The sequence below is a fragment of the Puccinia triticina genome, chromosome 14A, assembly GCF_026914185.1.
Source record: "Puccinia triticina chromosome 14A, complete sequence".
In the NCBI taxonomy this organism is placed as follows: domain Eukaryota; kingdom Fungi; phylum Basidiomycota; class Pucciniomycetes; order Pucciniales; family Pucciniaceae; genus Puccinia; species Puccinia triticina.
Genome location: NC_070571.1, coordinates 3,804,710 through 3,820,372, shown reverse-complemented (window position 1 = coordinate 3,820,372; position 15,663 = coordinate 3,804,710). Strand labels below are relative to the sequence as shown.

Sequence of the window (15,663 nt, the reverse complement as noted above, 5' to 3'; positions counted from 1 at the left end):
ACATGGTCATGGAGAGCCCTCTTGATGACTGGCTGTGCCGGTGTGGAACTCCTACCGTGCCAGGCGGTAGGCAGAGCGTCGAGGGGAAAGGTGCTGTTGAGGCTGCCCTCGTGGTGGTCCGGATGAAGAGCAATGAGGATCAGAAAGTGATAGCGTTGGGGGGGGGATTTTTGAGAGACGACGGGGATGGAATACCGTCGGCGGTGGTTGGTTTGTTAAGGATCAGATGATGATAAGGGATCAGGATCAGAGATAAAGGATCAAGAATAGTGCTGGGGATACTGCCAGCGGATCAGAAAAGGGTGATGGAATTTCTCTTGGATCAGAGCAAGTCCCATGCCTCCCCATCCTCCAAGTTCAAACTCGAACTTGGACTCTGGGGAGTGACATGTCACAGAACATGTCATCACATCCCTAACTACAAACATCCAACAGGAAAAGAGGAAAAAAGAAGAAAGAGAAGAAAACACCACAACAATCAAAGATAAAGCAACACCAATGAGAATAAGGAAGAAAAGAAACACACAATCAAATAATAAAGAATCTAAAAAGACAACAAAACAAAACAAAACAAGACAAAAGAAACAAAACAAAACCCACATGACACATGTGTTAGGACCAAGAAAAGAAAAGAAAGAATCTGGGAGGGATGTAGAATCTTGAGGAAGTGAGAAAGTGAGGGAGGGGATCATCTTGAGGGATCTTGAGGCTGAAGGGTCTTGAGAGGCTGGATAATTATTCTCTTGAGGATTTTCTGATGAGTGATCTAAAATCTTGAAATCTTGATCTTGAGGCCCTGTACCAGTTTGACCACCACACCGGTCATTGAGAGAGCTCTTGATGACTTGCTATACCAGTCTGGTCATCAGAGCCCTCTTGATGACTGGCTGTAGTCTCTCAATGATTGGCCACATATACCAATCATCAAGAGCTCTGTTGATGACCAGTTGTATATTTGATGACTTGGTTGCTTCTGGGTGCATATGTATTATAGCACCCATGGGTGTGTGCCAGAGCCACGAGGGTTGCTATATGCCAAAATTGAGTTGCCATCCCGGGGTATTAGAGCATCTCCACCGCGGGAGTTAAATCGAGGGACTAAACCAAATTTAGCTCCCCAGATCTGATTTAGCTCCTCCACCGGAGGCACTAAAGGCTACCCTAAAGTAGGAAAACCCATCCGGGGAGCTAAACCAAGACCAGATTTAGGACACTATAGCTCCCCATATAGCTCCTCTGACACACATATCACACAGCCAGAGGCCTGTGATACTCTGCTCCTTCCTGCACACAACCCCTGATATCCCCAACCCCAGACATCCACGTATCAACGGCCGTCCCGGCCAAACCAACTATTGTACACAAAAAACATATATGAATGGCCGGTACCGGACATTGAGGGGACTCATCAGTACAGTACCCTCCTTCAATGACTGGTCTGTGCCAGTCATCGAGGGGACTCACCACCTCTTGATGACCAGTCTATACCGGTCATCTAGGGGAGTCACCACCTCTCGATGACCGGCACAGGCCAGTCCTTGGGAGGACGCACAACTCTTGATGACCGGGCTGTACCAGTCATCAAGAGGACACACATCTCCTCTCAATGACCGGATTGACCGGTCATTGAGTGACTCACACAGCCATCTCAATGGCCGGTACTGAGCGGCCATTGAGAGGACTGCATCTTGATGGCCGGTACTGACCGGCCATCGAAAGGACTGCACGTCAATGGCCGGTACTGACCGGCCATCGAGAGGACTACATCTTGATGGCCGGTGCTGACCGGCCATTGAGAGGACTGCATCTCGATGGCCGGTACTGGCCGGCCACAGTACCGGCCATTGAAAGGACTGCACGTCGATGGCCGGTCAGTACCGGCCATTGAGAGGACTGTATATTGCTGCCATGTTGACCGGACATCGGTATTGCACCTCTCGTGCTGACCGGCCATTGGGGAGTCGGGGGTAGCCCGGTTTCACAACCTGGAGGTGCTACTTTGGGAACCTTGCGGTGTGAAAGAGACCTCGGTCGGGAAGCTAAAACTGCGCCGCAGTCGCGCGAGCCTGGGATTTAGTCCCTCAGATAGTCCCCCGCGGTGGAGATGCTCCAACCCAGTTTTACCTCCCCGGGTGGAGATGTTCTTACTGGGGAAAATTCTGGAAGTGGATTTGAGCTCGCGACTGAGCATGTGACATGTAATAGAGATTTCATCCAACAGTCTCAAGTCTGGGAGGTTTCCAGTAGGGTTCTCAAGGTTGAAAAAAATGGAAACTTCAAGCCATATGAATGCAAGTTCACTGCTGAAAAACTGATATGGACTAATTTGCAGGGGGTACTAGAGGGATGAGAGTAGATCACATTACACAAGATTCCATATCAACTTTTTGACATTCAGTCAAAGAGTAAATGTCAGGATTTTAAGGGAGGTGCTTTTTTGGGAGAGATGACAGGTGTTTCATTGAGTTTTTGAGGCAATTGGGTCAGATTGGATCGGACAGAAAGTCTTGTCACATCAAACACTGGGGAAATTCTTTCTTCCTGCAGCAGCCTGCAGCAAATTCATAGTCTGGAAAGTGAGACGAATATATTTATACCGTTTGAGATTTCTTCAAGGGTTCTGATCTGTTCTCATCTCGTGAAGTTTGGCTCTGGGTGGTTGGTGTCACAGCACCTGATTCCACCGTCTCCAAAATGTTTCCCCTTCGGCGTCCTGGTCGCCATCGCTTCGTATGCCTTATCCTCTTGTGGTCGAACTCAGCTGCAGTCTTGGCCACATCTCCAGAAAATCCGAACAGCTTCCGATTGGAGATCCCGATCGAGAGTCAGTATACGACTGATGACTTGTTCGCCGCCTTGTCGCCGAATTGTGTTGCAGGCAGCGCGACTCTCGACAAATTCACGAGGGAAGAACAACGAGTAGGAAATAAACGTCCCACACAGGGATTTCCTATTCCAGAATCCCAGTTCATTCCAAGTTCAGTCTTACAGGACATCACTGCTCGACCAGATCTGGCTGTCTCTTTCCTCCCTTCATGACATCCATACCCAGCCAGCAGTCAAGTGGGACGGAAAGGTCGTAAGCTGACCAAAAATCATTCCGCCTTTCGTAGCTTCGAGCCAAGCAAGGGTCTTGGCACCGGATTTAAACGGGGCCTTGCGCGGGACTCCACGACGTCGGAGTCAGTTCGCATGAATGATATTGGTAATTTGTTTATCAACCAAGAAAGTGTTACTGATGTGTTTGAATGGCTATGTATCATTATTTCTCAACGACAGTCGACAAGCAGGTCGACACCGAAAAAAACAGTAAACGTGCTGAGGCCAGGACGCAAGAATTAGTCAAAGTGGCAGAGCTCCTTCAAAAGCACCCGTCCCATAGAAGTTATTTTTCAGGTTGCGGTGCAATATTGATACCTTTTCTCAAAATCGCAAGATTAAGTTTCAATGCAAGACTGGCCACGATAGATGAAACTTTCGGTAACCTCGATTATTGGGCGGTCACTCGTTTAGACAGGCTCACTCACCCCAGTTTGCCATACGGCTGGTATATGCGTGACACTCGGATTGGAATGCTAAAAGTCTTAAAACGCAACCTCCATCCACAGTCAAATGAAGTGCTAAGTGTGCATTACAGGAACTTGATCCTCTTTATGCACAAGCTTTATGAAGAAGCGTTGGAGAATTTGGGAATTCCTATAACTGCCCAAGTAGAGCACCAAGTGAAAATGCTAAAATGGCTCGATGGAGAAATCTTTGATACTACTAGAGGTTATCCAATTTTAGGAATCATCACAGCGCCATTCCCTCTTTGGAAGGAAGATCTTGCCGAAAAATCAATCCGTCCATCTCAAATAAACCTGCTGAAATTCTTCTCCCAAGCTGGAAATGCCCTTGGCCTCCTACCCGACACAGCTTCCAAGCTAATCACAGAATTCCGACGCGAAAGTGAGTAATTGGAAAGCAGACTATCATATTGTGTCTGAAAATTCTTGCTGATATTTTGGATCCTCTTCCTTGGTGCTTGATCTGACATTGCCTTCTATTGGCAATCAAAGCACCGGATCCGAAACGATCCCAGGAGTTAGCTCCATTTCGATTTAACATTTTTGAACCACCCCAAGAAATCTTATCACTTATTTCGGAGCAATTCCTACCCCAACCTTACCATAAAAGGTATGCTGATTTGAATTCTCCGAATTATGAGATAGTTAAATCTATCCTCTCGGATTTTAAACAACAAATTGATAGATTTGAACCTCCGATTGAGGGGGTTAAATACATTCATCCGAAATTACCAATCGCTATATACGAGTCCACACACCTGCAAAGTGCCCAACAGTCTCAGCCACTCAGAATTCTGAATAAAATTGATTCATTGCCCCTTCAAAAAAAAGAACTATTGACACGTGTGTATCACTTGTTGATAGATTTGGATAGCTTTCACCAAATCATCATCCCGTACTTGCCAAATATGCTCAACACAAAGGAAAAAAAGGAGACCAGAAGGAAAGATTTGTTGGAATGGTTGGTTCAGAGGATGATCAAACCAATTGACAGTTTACCAGTTCATGGACTGATTCAAACAAAACCAAATCACTTACCTTGGGACGGCATTTCCACCAAAGACTCTGCCCACCTCTTTGGACCAGTTCAACAGAATTTGATCAAACACTTCTCAAAGGAGGAAAAGAAAGTTTATGCTGATTCAGAGAGCCTTGTTTTCTTTTTAACTACTTATTATTCCCACCATCATCCAGTTGAATTGGAATATTTGGTTGAAATTGCCAAGAAACAATCTCACCCTTGAATTATTGATAAAGTCATTGTTGAATTTTCATCCTCAGGTCTCTTCATTTCTATGCCTTCTGCCTCATTCATCCTCTCCCACTTCTTATTCTATCTCACATCTTATCGTCTGTTTCTAGTAGTGGTCATTTTTGGTATCCGTACTTGCCTTGTTGACCTTGTCCCTGCTGAGATTAGATCATTGAACTTTCCCTGTGCTTCTTATCCTCTGATGTGCGCGCGCTCTGCTTGTGACAGAGCTGAATCATTTGTGATATCTCTGTTTGAGACTTCTAGTTCTTTCTATTCATTATCTCTAGAGAATCTGCCGTTGGACCCGGGTGCCAGCGGCACCCGGGTGCCGCACCCGTTTTACCTGAAAAATAGGCACCCGCACCCGTACCCGGCACCTGCCGGCGGGTGCCGCGAGTGTACCGGCGGTGTACCGGCGGGTGCCGCCGGAAAGGATCCCTTCCGGGAGACGAGGCTGTTGTAGTCTTGTCGTCCGCAAGGGATCCGGACGACGAGGCTACAACAGCCTCGTCTCACTGAAGGGATCCCTCCCGGACGACGAGGCTACAACAGCCTCGTCTCACTGAAGGGATCCCTCCCGGACGACGAGGCTACAACAGCCTTGTCTCCCGGAAGGGATTCCTCCCGGACGACGAGGCTACAACAGCCTTGTCTCCCGGAAGGGATTCCTCCCGGACGACGAGGCTACAACAGCCTCGTCTCCCGGAATGGATTCCTCCCGGACGACGAGGCTATGCTGTAGCCTCTCCGTCTGGACGACCCAAACTCCGCCGCATCCGGGGGAGCTAGGGCGGTACCTGGGCAGGTACCCGGGTGCCGCACCCGTTTTACCCAAAAAACAGGCACCCGTACCCGCACCCGGCACCCGCGCGCGGGTGCGGGGCGGGTGCCGGAGGTACCTGCCAACGGGTGCCGGGTACCTGCCGCGGGTCCAACGGCAGATTCTCTAATTATCTCATATTCAGTTTCATTCACACCCACAAGTTGATGCATTGAACTTAGCCTATAAACACTTAGACTAGCACACAGCAATCAAACCATTGGTTCTTCCTTCTTTTATCCGCGCCTCCAATCTGAGCCGATCCAGTGAGCACTCAACCCTCACTGTCCTCTCTCAAGCCCACAGGCTCATATATCTCTGTGTTTCATTGTGCTGCAGTCTTCAGTGAAAATCCTAACAGTTATTTCCTTTGAATCATCCAATTAATAGAGATTGTTTTTATTATTTGTAAACAAAAAATTCAGATGTAGTAAATTTCAGACGCTGTGAAATTCATGCCCTACAATCATATGCAATTTTTCCTTGAACAAATTTTTCATTTTGTTTGGTGTTGGGGAAAATGTCAATTTTGTTGAACAAACTGGAATACTAATACAAATTGGGCTAAAAATGTGCTAGCCTGAGCATGCTTAGCAGGTGGCTAAAAACCACTGAATGTGTCTTCAAACCAAACAATCTCACATATTAATGTTATATGGTCTTGCAAGCCAGTTTGGGAACATGGCAAAGTTCCGCCAAAAAAGGCCCAGCATGTGTGGCAAATCCCAAAGCCAATTTGGCGCCTGGCACATTCCCATTTGGCGCCTGGCACATTCCCATTCCCCGCTTGGCACATTGAAAAGCTGGCAGGGCTCAGGAAAAAGCCCCGCTGGGCTGATTTCAAGCAAGAGTGCCACACTGCCAAAAGCTGGGCCAGCCATGATGGCCAGTCTACAAAACGTTCATCAAGAAGGTAAGACTCCCTTCTTGATGTTTGATACAACTATTTCCCGCTGAGAAGGGAGTCTTTCCTCCCTGATGACCAGCCTACAGAAAACAAATTGATAAGAAAAAGCTCCCTTGTTGATTTCCAATGTGCAATTTCAAGAAGGGAGTACATCTCCCCTACTTGAGGGCACGTTTTTCTTGTGGTTTGTGGCAGAGACAAGGGCTAGATTCTGATGACCGGCGTGTGCAGTGTAAATTCCAAGTCACAGATCCAATTGGCCCAGAGCTTGATCTTGGCCAAGTGGGACTTGGCTGTGTTCCAAGTCCTACCTCACGTCTCAGGGTTTAAACGGGTCGGGTTTGGGTTGAAAAACATTGCCTGAACCCAACCTGACATTTAGGCAGGAGTTAGGTATGTGACCAGACACAATTTCAAGACCATATTACTTTTGCATCTGCGCTTCTTTATGAATCAGGGAACTTTGATCTGGTGGGTGCAGGACCATACACCCCAAAATTTGAGCTTTCCATGAAATTTAAACCCTCCACCCCAAATATTTTGGGGTACTGGATAGGGTACCCCTTTTTGTTGGTATACACATAGTAAAAGCTTGGGGTGCATTTAGCATGCCCCTTTATTATCTCAAAGGATTTATATCCTTATCCATAGCATTCATTGTGTCAACAAACACGTCAGATTGCATCGGTTGCTTTTCAAGTTGTGTACCTAGAAGACAAAAAATCAAAGTATAAAGTAAGAAAAACAGTAGTGCATCCTTCTCATGATGGCGCGCAGATGCGCAGCAATGTAAAAAACTTGAATAAAAAGAACTTGACATCAACTGAAACACATGCGTATGCCCAGCACTAACACTGCGCGCTTATGCGCTGAATGTGTACCTAAGAAATATGTATTAAAATTAAAAAGAAAACCGCATACATGCAGCTATGACCATGACTAAGAAATAAGTGCTCATGATTGACCAGAGCTGAGTACTCATCATTGACAAGAATGCTCATCCTTGATAGGAGAAATTGTAATTAATCCAAAGAGCTCCTCGCACTGTCAAATTCCTGGATGAGCTCCTCCAGAGCAGACTTACCAGAGTAACAAGACACTATGCTGAATGAGTAGACTTGAGGGCTAGACAAGTCCTCTATAAATAAGAGCCTCCTTGTGAATCCCTCTGGCTTGGCATCTTCACACAACCCAACACCCAAAGCAGTGCATTCCTTCTTGATACATTGATTGACAAGCCTCTTACCTTTCCAGTTCCAGATTCAGACTGAGGTTCAAACTTCTACTTCTTGAATCTCTTCCAACACGTCTTCTCTCAAACAGAACAAACAAGGAAACTAGATCATACATAGTGAGTTCCTTTCTCTTCTGTTATCATCCAGAATCTTCCTAGATTTCTTAAGGGTTTACCCCAGCAAACTACACCTGTATTCCAGGCCCTTGCTGTTTCAGGCATGTTATACACCCCTGCTCTGCAGGCCCCGAATTTTAAAGGAGGGCACTTAAATACCCTTGACTCTCAGATTTAATTCCCTCCGTAAAAACTTACAAAAATATCTTTTGAATCTTTTCCATTATTCTCAACAAACCGTGCTTTACATATCCTAGCTACCTCCTTAGCTACAGTTTGCAGCTGGTGTTAGCAATTTGGGTAGCCCTTGATTTTTTACTGTGGGATCTACATGTTAGATAGCATCCGCAGTGGAGTTGCTGTACGTTCTACTACTACTAAATTTGTCTTACTTGTGGTTGACGTTGTGATGGTTTATATGGGCACAGGTCAATAGAATGTCCACGTGGTGGTAGCGCAGGTGGGAATGCATTCACGCCTGAGATCACTGCGCGTTTGGTGATGGAAAATCAGAAAGCTTGGGCAAAATGCATATGGAAAGCTGGAGAAAGAAGGCGCAGGAAAAATCACAGATAATGGGGAGGTTGGATCCAGAGCTGGACTGGATAGCAGAGCAGAGAAGATTGTATCCTTTGGGGTTCACAAGGTGATACAACCCCTGTCACACCCTTGTACATACCCCGGTCTCATTCCTTCTCTGGCTCAATAGAGAGCTGACACCCTTCTCTCTGAGCAAGGTAAGCTCTTTCCTCTTTTTGCTTCTTCCTTTCTCTCTGAGCCAGGAATCAAACCCCCCCCCCCCCCATATTTGGTCCTAGAAGCGCTTTAGGCTCTCTGCCTTTTCCCTTGTGCCCGTTCCAGCTCACTCTTGGTGAAGGACTAACAGAGTCCTTAGAATAGGGCTAGAACTGGACTCTGGCAGAGCAAAGGCATGCACTGGATAGCAGGGATATGGTGGCAGGTGAGCTGGGGTGGCTGAAGCAGGTTCAACTTTCACCAACAGGTGGGACTAGGGCAGAGGTGCTGGTTTCTGGTGAGAGACTGACTGCTGGGGGCTAGATAGAGGACATGCAAGGTCAAGTTTCCAAGAGGAGTGGATCCTGTGAGTGTGGCATGTGGGTTTTGGGTGGAGATGGTGGACTAGTGTGGGATTGTGACACAGCAGGGATTTGGGTGGGAACAGAACTTGACAAGTGTGGCAGGTAGGAAGGCGAAGGGGGAAAGTAGTTTTTCTCTCTCTCTTCTGTCATCATCTTATTTTACTTGAACTGATGAAAATTACTGAGAGTATTGAATAGAGTTTTATGAGTTACCCTTATTCTTACTTGCTATGTCCTCACAGGTGCAAAGCTTATCACCTGCAAACTATTACACCAAACATCAGAATCATTGCCAAGTGTTGAAGATTGGTGGGACATAGCAGTAAAGATTGGATTTCATTGGTGATCTGTGAGCCTGAGTCTCTATAGTGACAGCAGGACACAAGAAATGGCGGGGAAATAGTTGGATTTCTTGGGATAAAGAAAATACAACTATAAGAGAAAAAGAGAAAGAGGAAGAGAAACTGAGAAGGATCAGGATAAAGAGAAGTACTAGGTTATTCTAGTGGGAATGCACGTCCACTGGCAATGCTACTCTTCAGAAGAGTGCTGCTAATCTGTGCTAAGAAGTGCTACAGCTTCCTCTCAGGAGGGTATCTGGATTAGATAAGTTTAATCCAGCCACAATTTTTTAGCTTCCTTCTGGATAGTCAAGGTTCTTAAAGAGAAACCTGAGGGACAGCCCTGTAACCTAGATTTGAGGCAAAGGCCAAATGATAATAAGGGACAGCCCTGTGATCAAGAGTGAGGCAAAGGCCAGTAGATTTGGAGGGACAGCCCTATGATCAAGAAGAAGACAAAACCAGCAGAAAGAGCAGATCAAGCAAGACACAAAGTTGTACCTCTGAGATAAACAAGGTTCAGTGAAAGAGGTTACTTACTGTCAATATCCTAGGCGCCTGTGACGGTAGGTATACTGGGAGTGTTGTAAGCTCTTTGGTGGTGATCCTGGGGTTATCTGGGTGGTGGTTCTGGTGTGCTGAAGTCTGTAGATCCGCCTCAGGCAAGGGGGATCCTGACTACGAAAATTTTCACAGTTTGCTTATGTAATTTACATATGTACATGTGGTTTGGCGCGCCTGGTAGCGCTGACACGTCACAACTGCGCATGCGCGTCACAACTCAATAACTCAGGGAAGGAGTATAGTTACAAGGAATTGATGAGTTGTAACTAGGGTTAAAATTGCATGAGGAAACAGAATATGAAGTCAAAACAATGTTTTCTCTTAAGATAAAAAAGATATAAATTAATTCATATGTAAAAAGTAGAAAAAGGCAGACTTTAGGTCAGCTGAGTTGACTCTAAGGCTGACATGATCACTCAGCCCGCAAAGGTGGACTTGGGCATTTCTTACCAGGACCAACCTTTATTCCTACAATATACTCACTTAACATTTGGTCTGCAAGTCAAGAAAGAATCACCCCAAGCAACCTCATGACAGTGCTTGCAAGCATTCTTGTGTTAGCTTTAGGTATTAGCTGACATAAAGTTGTTGATCTCAAATTCTTAAAAGGTGTGTCCTGCCCCATGCCAGAGCTAAACTTGCAATGTAGACTCAGCAGATGATCTAAAGTGTCCTCATCAGCCAGTCAGCCTGAAGCTAAACCAAGTTACACACAAATGTGTTTGCCCACTCAAGATAGCTTTGGTCAGCTAACCTGCCCACAAAAATGGTTTAATTGACCTGAAAATCTAGTGAAAAAATTTGAATGCTCTTATGACTTATCAGGAATGTTTGCAGGAGAGAAATTTGGGTTTTGGTGGTGCTTTTCTGTGAATCACCACAACTCAACCTTGACAATACCAAACCCTTATAAGTTGTGCTTAGACAGTAGGCCTACATCTCCTCCTCCTTCTGATATAATTTGAGACCACCTCCCCTCTATCTCCACATTTGTTTTATTTTTCTAAAACTCTGATTTCTGAAGAAATCAACCGGAGAACATAGGACAGGTCCGACGGCGCTCAGCCAAAGCACTGCTTTTTTCTTGTTATTTGATTTTCTGAATCAAATGTCTGTAAATTTTTCCTTTAAGAAACATACAATCTAGAAAATATATAAGCTAGGTGAGGAAGCATGCAATCTGGAAAAATTTGGTCTTGTGGATGAGACTTTGAAATTTACTTAGGGGTGATTTAACAAAAGGAGCGGTCAAGTATCCGGTTCTCTCACGCAAACATCCCTGATAACTTGACAAGTCTTAAGTCCCCCGGGCGAAGCCTCAGGCCAGGAGGGATTAGGTTAACTTTTGAAATTCTCCCTGCATGAACATTCCCTACTGCCAATTTCGTTACATACCATACAAGTTGCGGTTAATTTCCAAGATATTCCTGGAAAATTCTTACCGCGCAAAGCACCATAGCTTAAGGCACTCAAACAGGACTTCTGGTATTAATTGATTCTGGAGGGGCGCTTTGTGGTAGGCGTCTCAAAGCGAGGGAATCGAGTTAAGCTGGACGAATCATGGGATTGGGTGGCCAAAACCAAGTGCATAATCCCGATAAGATTTGTCAGATTGCTTGATTGATTAATGGAAAATGTTGATACTATAGACAATGGCAAACTGCAAAAAGAGGAGATAGCCAAGAGATACGGCGCCAGTGAAACGATTCTCAAGAAAGAGAAGATACACAACATAGATTTGGGGTAATTATTTTGGGGAGGTTTTTATGATAGGTAGAATAGGGAGCCGAGTCGTTTGCGGATCTCCTTGCCAATGAGCTTGCGTTCAAGACTTAGGACGGATTCTCCGTCTTGGACCTAACCAAGTAAGAGAAGGGGGGATAAGAATCTCTGAGACAGACTAGGTGTTGGAAGCTGGAAGGAGAGAACGCTTACCTCGAGGATTGCCGAGTTTTCCTCCGCCCGACGCGCGAGATAGGGCAACACCTTGTCCACGGGACCGAACGGAAGATACTTGAACACAAATGGCTGCGGGTGTCTTTGTCCAGCGTCGCTCGGGGCCAGGATTTGAGTCAAGGTTGAAGTGAAGTTGTCAGCCATGCCTGCAACAAACACACAAATAAACATGTTAATCCCAATCACTTCAATCAAGATAGGAGACCATGTCAAAGATCACCATAGAGTTGCGCAAACATCAGTCTGCCTCTCAAGCTATCCGATAGACGGATACTCTGGCTATCGACATTCTTAGCGAGACCCTCTTCGTCTCTGAGCTGTTTGAGAACCTTAGCTGCCGAATGCGAGTTGTGCCCGGCAATCATCATGGCGACCTCGATGGAGCTGGGAGGGGATGTTTTTTTGGGGTGGGAGGAGATTCCCTCGGCACGACGGGCGTTGCTTGCCAGCTGTTGGACCAGGCTGGCGGCGATGTCGTCGAAGCAGCGGTCAGTTTCGGCCTTGGAGGCCCAGACGGGCGGGTGGTCGGGCACACCGGGCCGGCCGGCGGCATGCGCCTCCCGCCACCGCGCCGTCTCCGAGACTAGGTAGGCTCCCCGGACCAACTTCACGCCCACTGAGAAGTCCCGTTGGTGTGCCTCGTCGATATACTCGGCCAGCCGTTCGGGGGTCGACCGTAGCAGCGCCTGGAAGGTGTTGAAGACCGTCGGCGAGTAGCCCTCCGATCCGGACCGCCTGGATTCTACTTTGTTGAATTCGGCGGAGAGGAAGGTAGCTATTCTGTCCAGCGCAGGCTGGTGTGGATCAACGGAGTGTCAGAGTGGCGCATCAATCTAAGATAGTACATAACAAAAGAGGCGAGAGACACATACCTGAAACCAGCTGTATTCGGCATCAATCATGAGGACAATGTCGGCCGCTTTAGCCTTCTGACAGATGTCCCTGAGGCTAGCCATCAATCCGTCAAGGGTGATATGATCAGCGGGGGAGAGGGGATCGGGCGTGCCGGACTGGACGTTGGGGAAGGGCGAGCCGTGGATGCGGAAGGGCGAGAGGCCGTTAGCCTGGAGGTTCTCGGAAGCCTAAACCATACAAAGGCAAGCAAAATACTCAAGTCTTCAGAGCTAGGATGATACTTTGACTGCTAAAGAATGTGTCATTGTTTTTTACCCGCTTGAAGAGATAGGGGTCTCCGACGAGCCCGGAAACCTTGATGGCCACCGCACTCGGCTTCATCCGTGCCGAGCCCGCCGCATACTCGTTATGCCTCAACTCGTACTCCGCTAATGACTCGACCGTGCGCGAGATCGCCTCTATACTCTCCTTGCTCAACCCGCTACCTTGCTCCGCTTTCCCCACCCGCTCCAATGCCTCGACTGAGTAGTTCAACAGGGAGCCGACATTCCCACCATACAAGGCCTCCATCACCGGCTGACACTCTTCGGCTGACTCTCCACCTGTGTACTGTTCCCCCGTGCAATACAGAAGAAAGCAGCAATCAGAGATGTATTTTTTTTGGCGAGAGGTCTAATCATGTGGAGAGGCTTGCTCACGTGTGAAAAAAATGTGTGGTACACGAACTGATTTAGGGATACCGGTTGTAATGATCATTTAGTTTTTATGAAAGAGGGGCCAGTGAATGAATGTAGAGACAACGCGAGATTGGAAAAAGAAAATTAGTTGAGAGTGAGTTTAACGAGTGAGAGGAACGCACCCATTCGACGATTGACCAAGCGGCGGGGCCAATGAGAGGTACATTATCTCTGAGGGAGATGAACTGGTTGAGTACAACGGGGCCGTAAGTAGCCACGCCGGGGATCTCACACAGGAGCAGTGTGAGATAGCTGCGGATGAGGTCGGGGGAATGTTTCTGTGCGACATGGGCGGCCCTGAGCCTGAGGGCATCCGGGGCGAGGGCCGCGAGAGGGTCGCTGGAGAGCTCGGCGGTCTCGAGTGCATAGACGGTTGCGCCGGAAGCCAGGGCGCCCATGCCGAGGGCGGCGGCCAGGAGGGCGTGACCGCGGCCCGGGAAGGGGCCGGCGGAGGACGAGCCGCCCATAGGCCCAGTGCCGCGCTGGCGAGCGGAACCATAAAAGGTCCGCGAGCCGAAGCCCAGCGTCGATCCGCTCAGATTGAACGATTGGATAGACTTCGAGGGCGTCGTGAGAGATGGGCTTGGCCGAAAGCTTCGGAGCCCCGCTTGGAGTGGCCCCAGACGGACGAGAGACATGGCTTTTCTGCAGGGTGGAGTGCCGGGCTTGATGCGAGGGCCGATTGCTTGCTTGGGATATACTGGCAGGAGTAACTAGCCTGTCAGGCGTTCTGGCGAGGCCGGCGGAGGAGAGATATCGGATGGCTTGGAGTGTGTGGACTCGGGGTCAGCTGGGCTGGCTGAGGATGGGCGGTCTGATGCTCAGGATTGGTTCGAGTGGGAAGGTCCGACGGATCGGCCTGAGATACAAAGTATAAGGGTCTGGTTGTTTCTGTGTCAGAGAACTCGGCAGGAAGGAAGGATATCCAACCGAGCTGAGACCCTGGAGAGGTAAAACGCCGCCGGAACCTGCATCGTTTCACGGACATTGCGGCTCGTTGCGGAAGGCCTGCAGGGCACAACGTGCAAGTGCAAAGCGCATTTGTACATATGAAACACCAGTATGTGTAATATGTCTCATCCTCTTTCCTTCAGACCATCCAGGGGATGAGGTGCCACTTTCGATGTCCGGAACGGACTGGCGCCCGATCAACCGGAGTTTCTCGATGGCCGGTCGGTGCCGGCCATCGAAGGAGCTGTGAATTGTTCTTGGATGTCGGTACTCATGAAGGACCCTGGCAACCCCCTATAAATGGGCAGCATGAAAATGTATGAATTATTTGGCAAAATCACAAAATGGTAAACATGAAAATGGTATGAATGCCTTTTTTTCCATTAAGGGTAGGCACCTCAAATGTATGAGATTTTCCTCAGGGAAGGGAGGGTAGTAATGATGTATGAGACCAGCTGGCAGCCACCAAGCACTCCCTCTCAACCCCCCCCCCCCCCCCTTGGCAGCACCTGGCACCTGTCAGGATGGTCGGAAAATGTATGAGACCAGCCGGGGGTCACCAAGTGCTCCCTCTCAACCCCCCCTTGGCAGGACCTGTCAGGATGGTCAACAGTCAAATTTGTTCATTGATGCCAATTTAGCGCAAAGTGCGCGCCCAGCCATTTGTTGATGACATTTCCGGTTGATGAATTTTTTTTATCTTGCCATGTCTCAAGTTACTCAACCTTCATTCTTGGAACACTGGGAAAAAGAGTTCTTACATATGAAAGCCCTTGCAAAGAAAAAAAATAAAGCTTGATTGAATTTTCAGTTGATTGTATTCATTCAACATTAGTACAGTAATTCAAGACATTTTGTTTCTTAGTTGATGTTTTTTCATGTGCACTGGCGCCCTTGAAGCTAGAAAAAATGGATAGCTTCAAAAAAACAGGCTTGCACCCCCTCCCGCAAAAAAAAAATGGTAGGCATGAAATATGTATGAAATTTTTTGAAATCCTCTGAGGGTACACATGAAACGTGTATGAATGGGCTGTGAAAATGTATGAATTTTGGAAAAATTGGGAAATTTACATGCCGCCCATTTGTAGGGGGTTGCCAGGGTCCTACTCATGACCAGTCATTGATGGCCCAACGAAGAGCATCTCCAACGGAGCCGCTGTTGCGCGGCTTGAGTCCAACTTTGGCGGGCCGGAGGTCGTTTTTGGCCTCCAGCTGTTAAAGTCGGCCTCCAGCTGTTAAAGTAGCGAATCCTGTTTAGTA

At 47.6% G+C, this 15,663-nt stretch overlaps 2 protein-coding genes across 2 annotated transcripts; one reads left to right on the top strand and one right to left on the bottom strand.

Moving 5' to 3' along the window:
- Positions 1-2,694: 2,694 nt before the first annotated feature.
- Positions 2,695-3,956, top strand: PtA15_14A351 (uncharacterized protein; the record flags this gene model as incomplete). The annotated part of the gene is made up of 4 exons (XM_053163058.1): positions 2,695-2,977; positions 3,114-3,182; positions 3,280-3,373; positions 3,437-3,956. 4 exons carry the CDS (start codon positions 2,695-2,697, stop codon positions 3,954-3,956), a joined length of 966 nt encoding a protein of 321 aa, XP_053027022.1.
- A 7,712-nt stretch (positions 3,957-11,668) lies between these two features.
- On the bottom strand, positions 11,669-14,090 carry PtA15_14A350 (uncharacterized protein; the record flags this gene model as incomplete). The annotated part of the gene is made up of 6 exons (XM_053163057.1): positions 11,669-11,761; positions 11,840-12,006; positions 12,081-12,654; positions 12,733-12,942; positions 13,031-13,324; positions 13,575-14,090. 6 exons carry the CDS (start codon positions 14,088-14,090, stop codon positions 11,669-11,671), a joined length of 1,854 nt encoding a protein of 617 aa, XP_053027021.1.
- Positions 14,091-15,663: the final 1,573 nt, after the last annotated feature.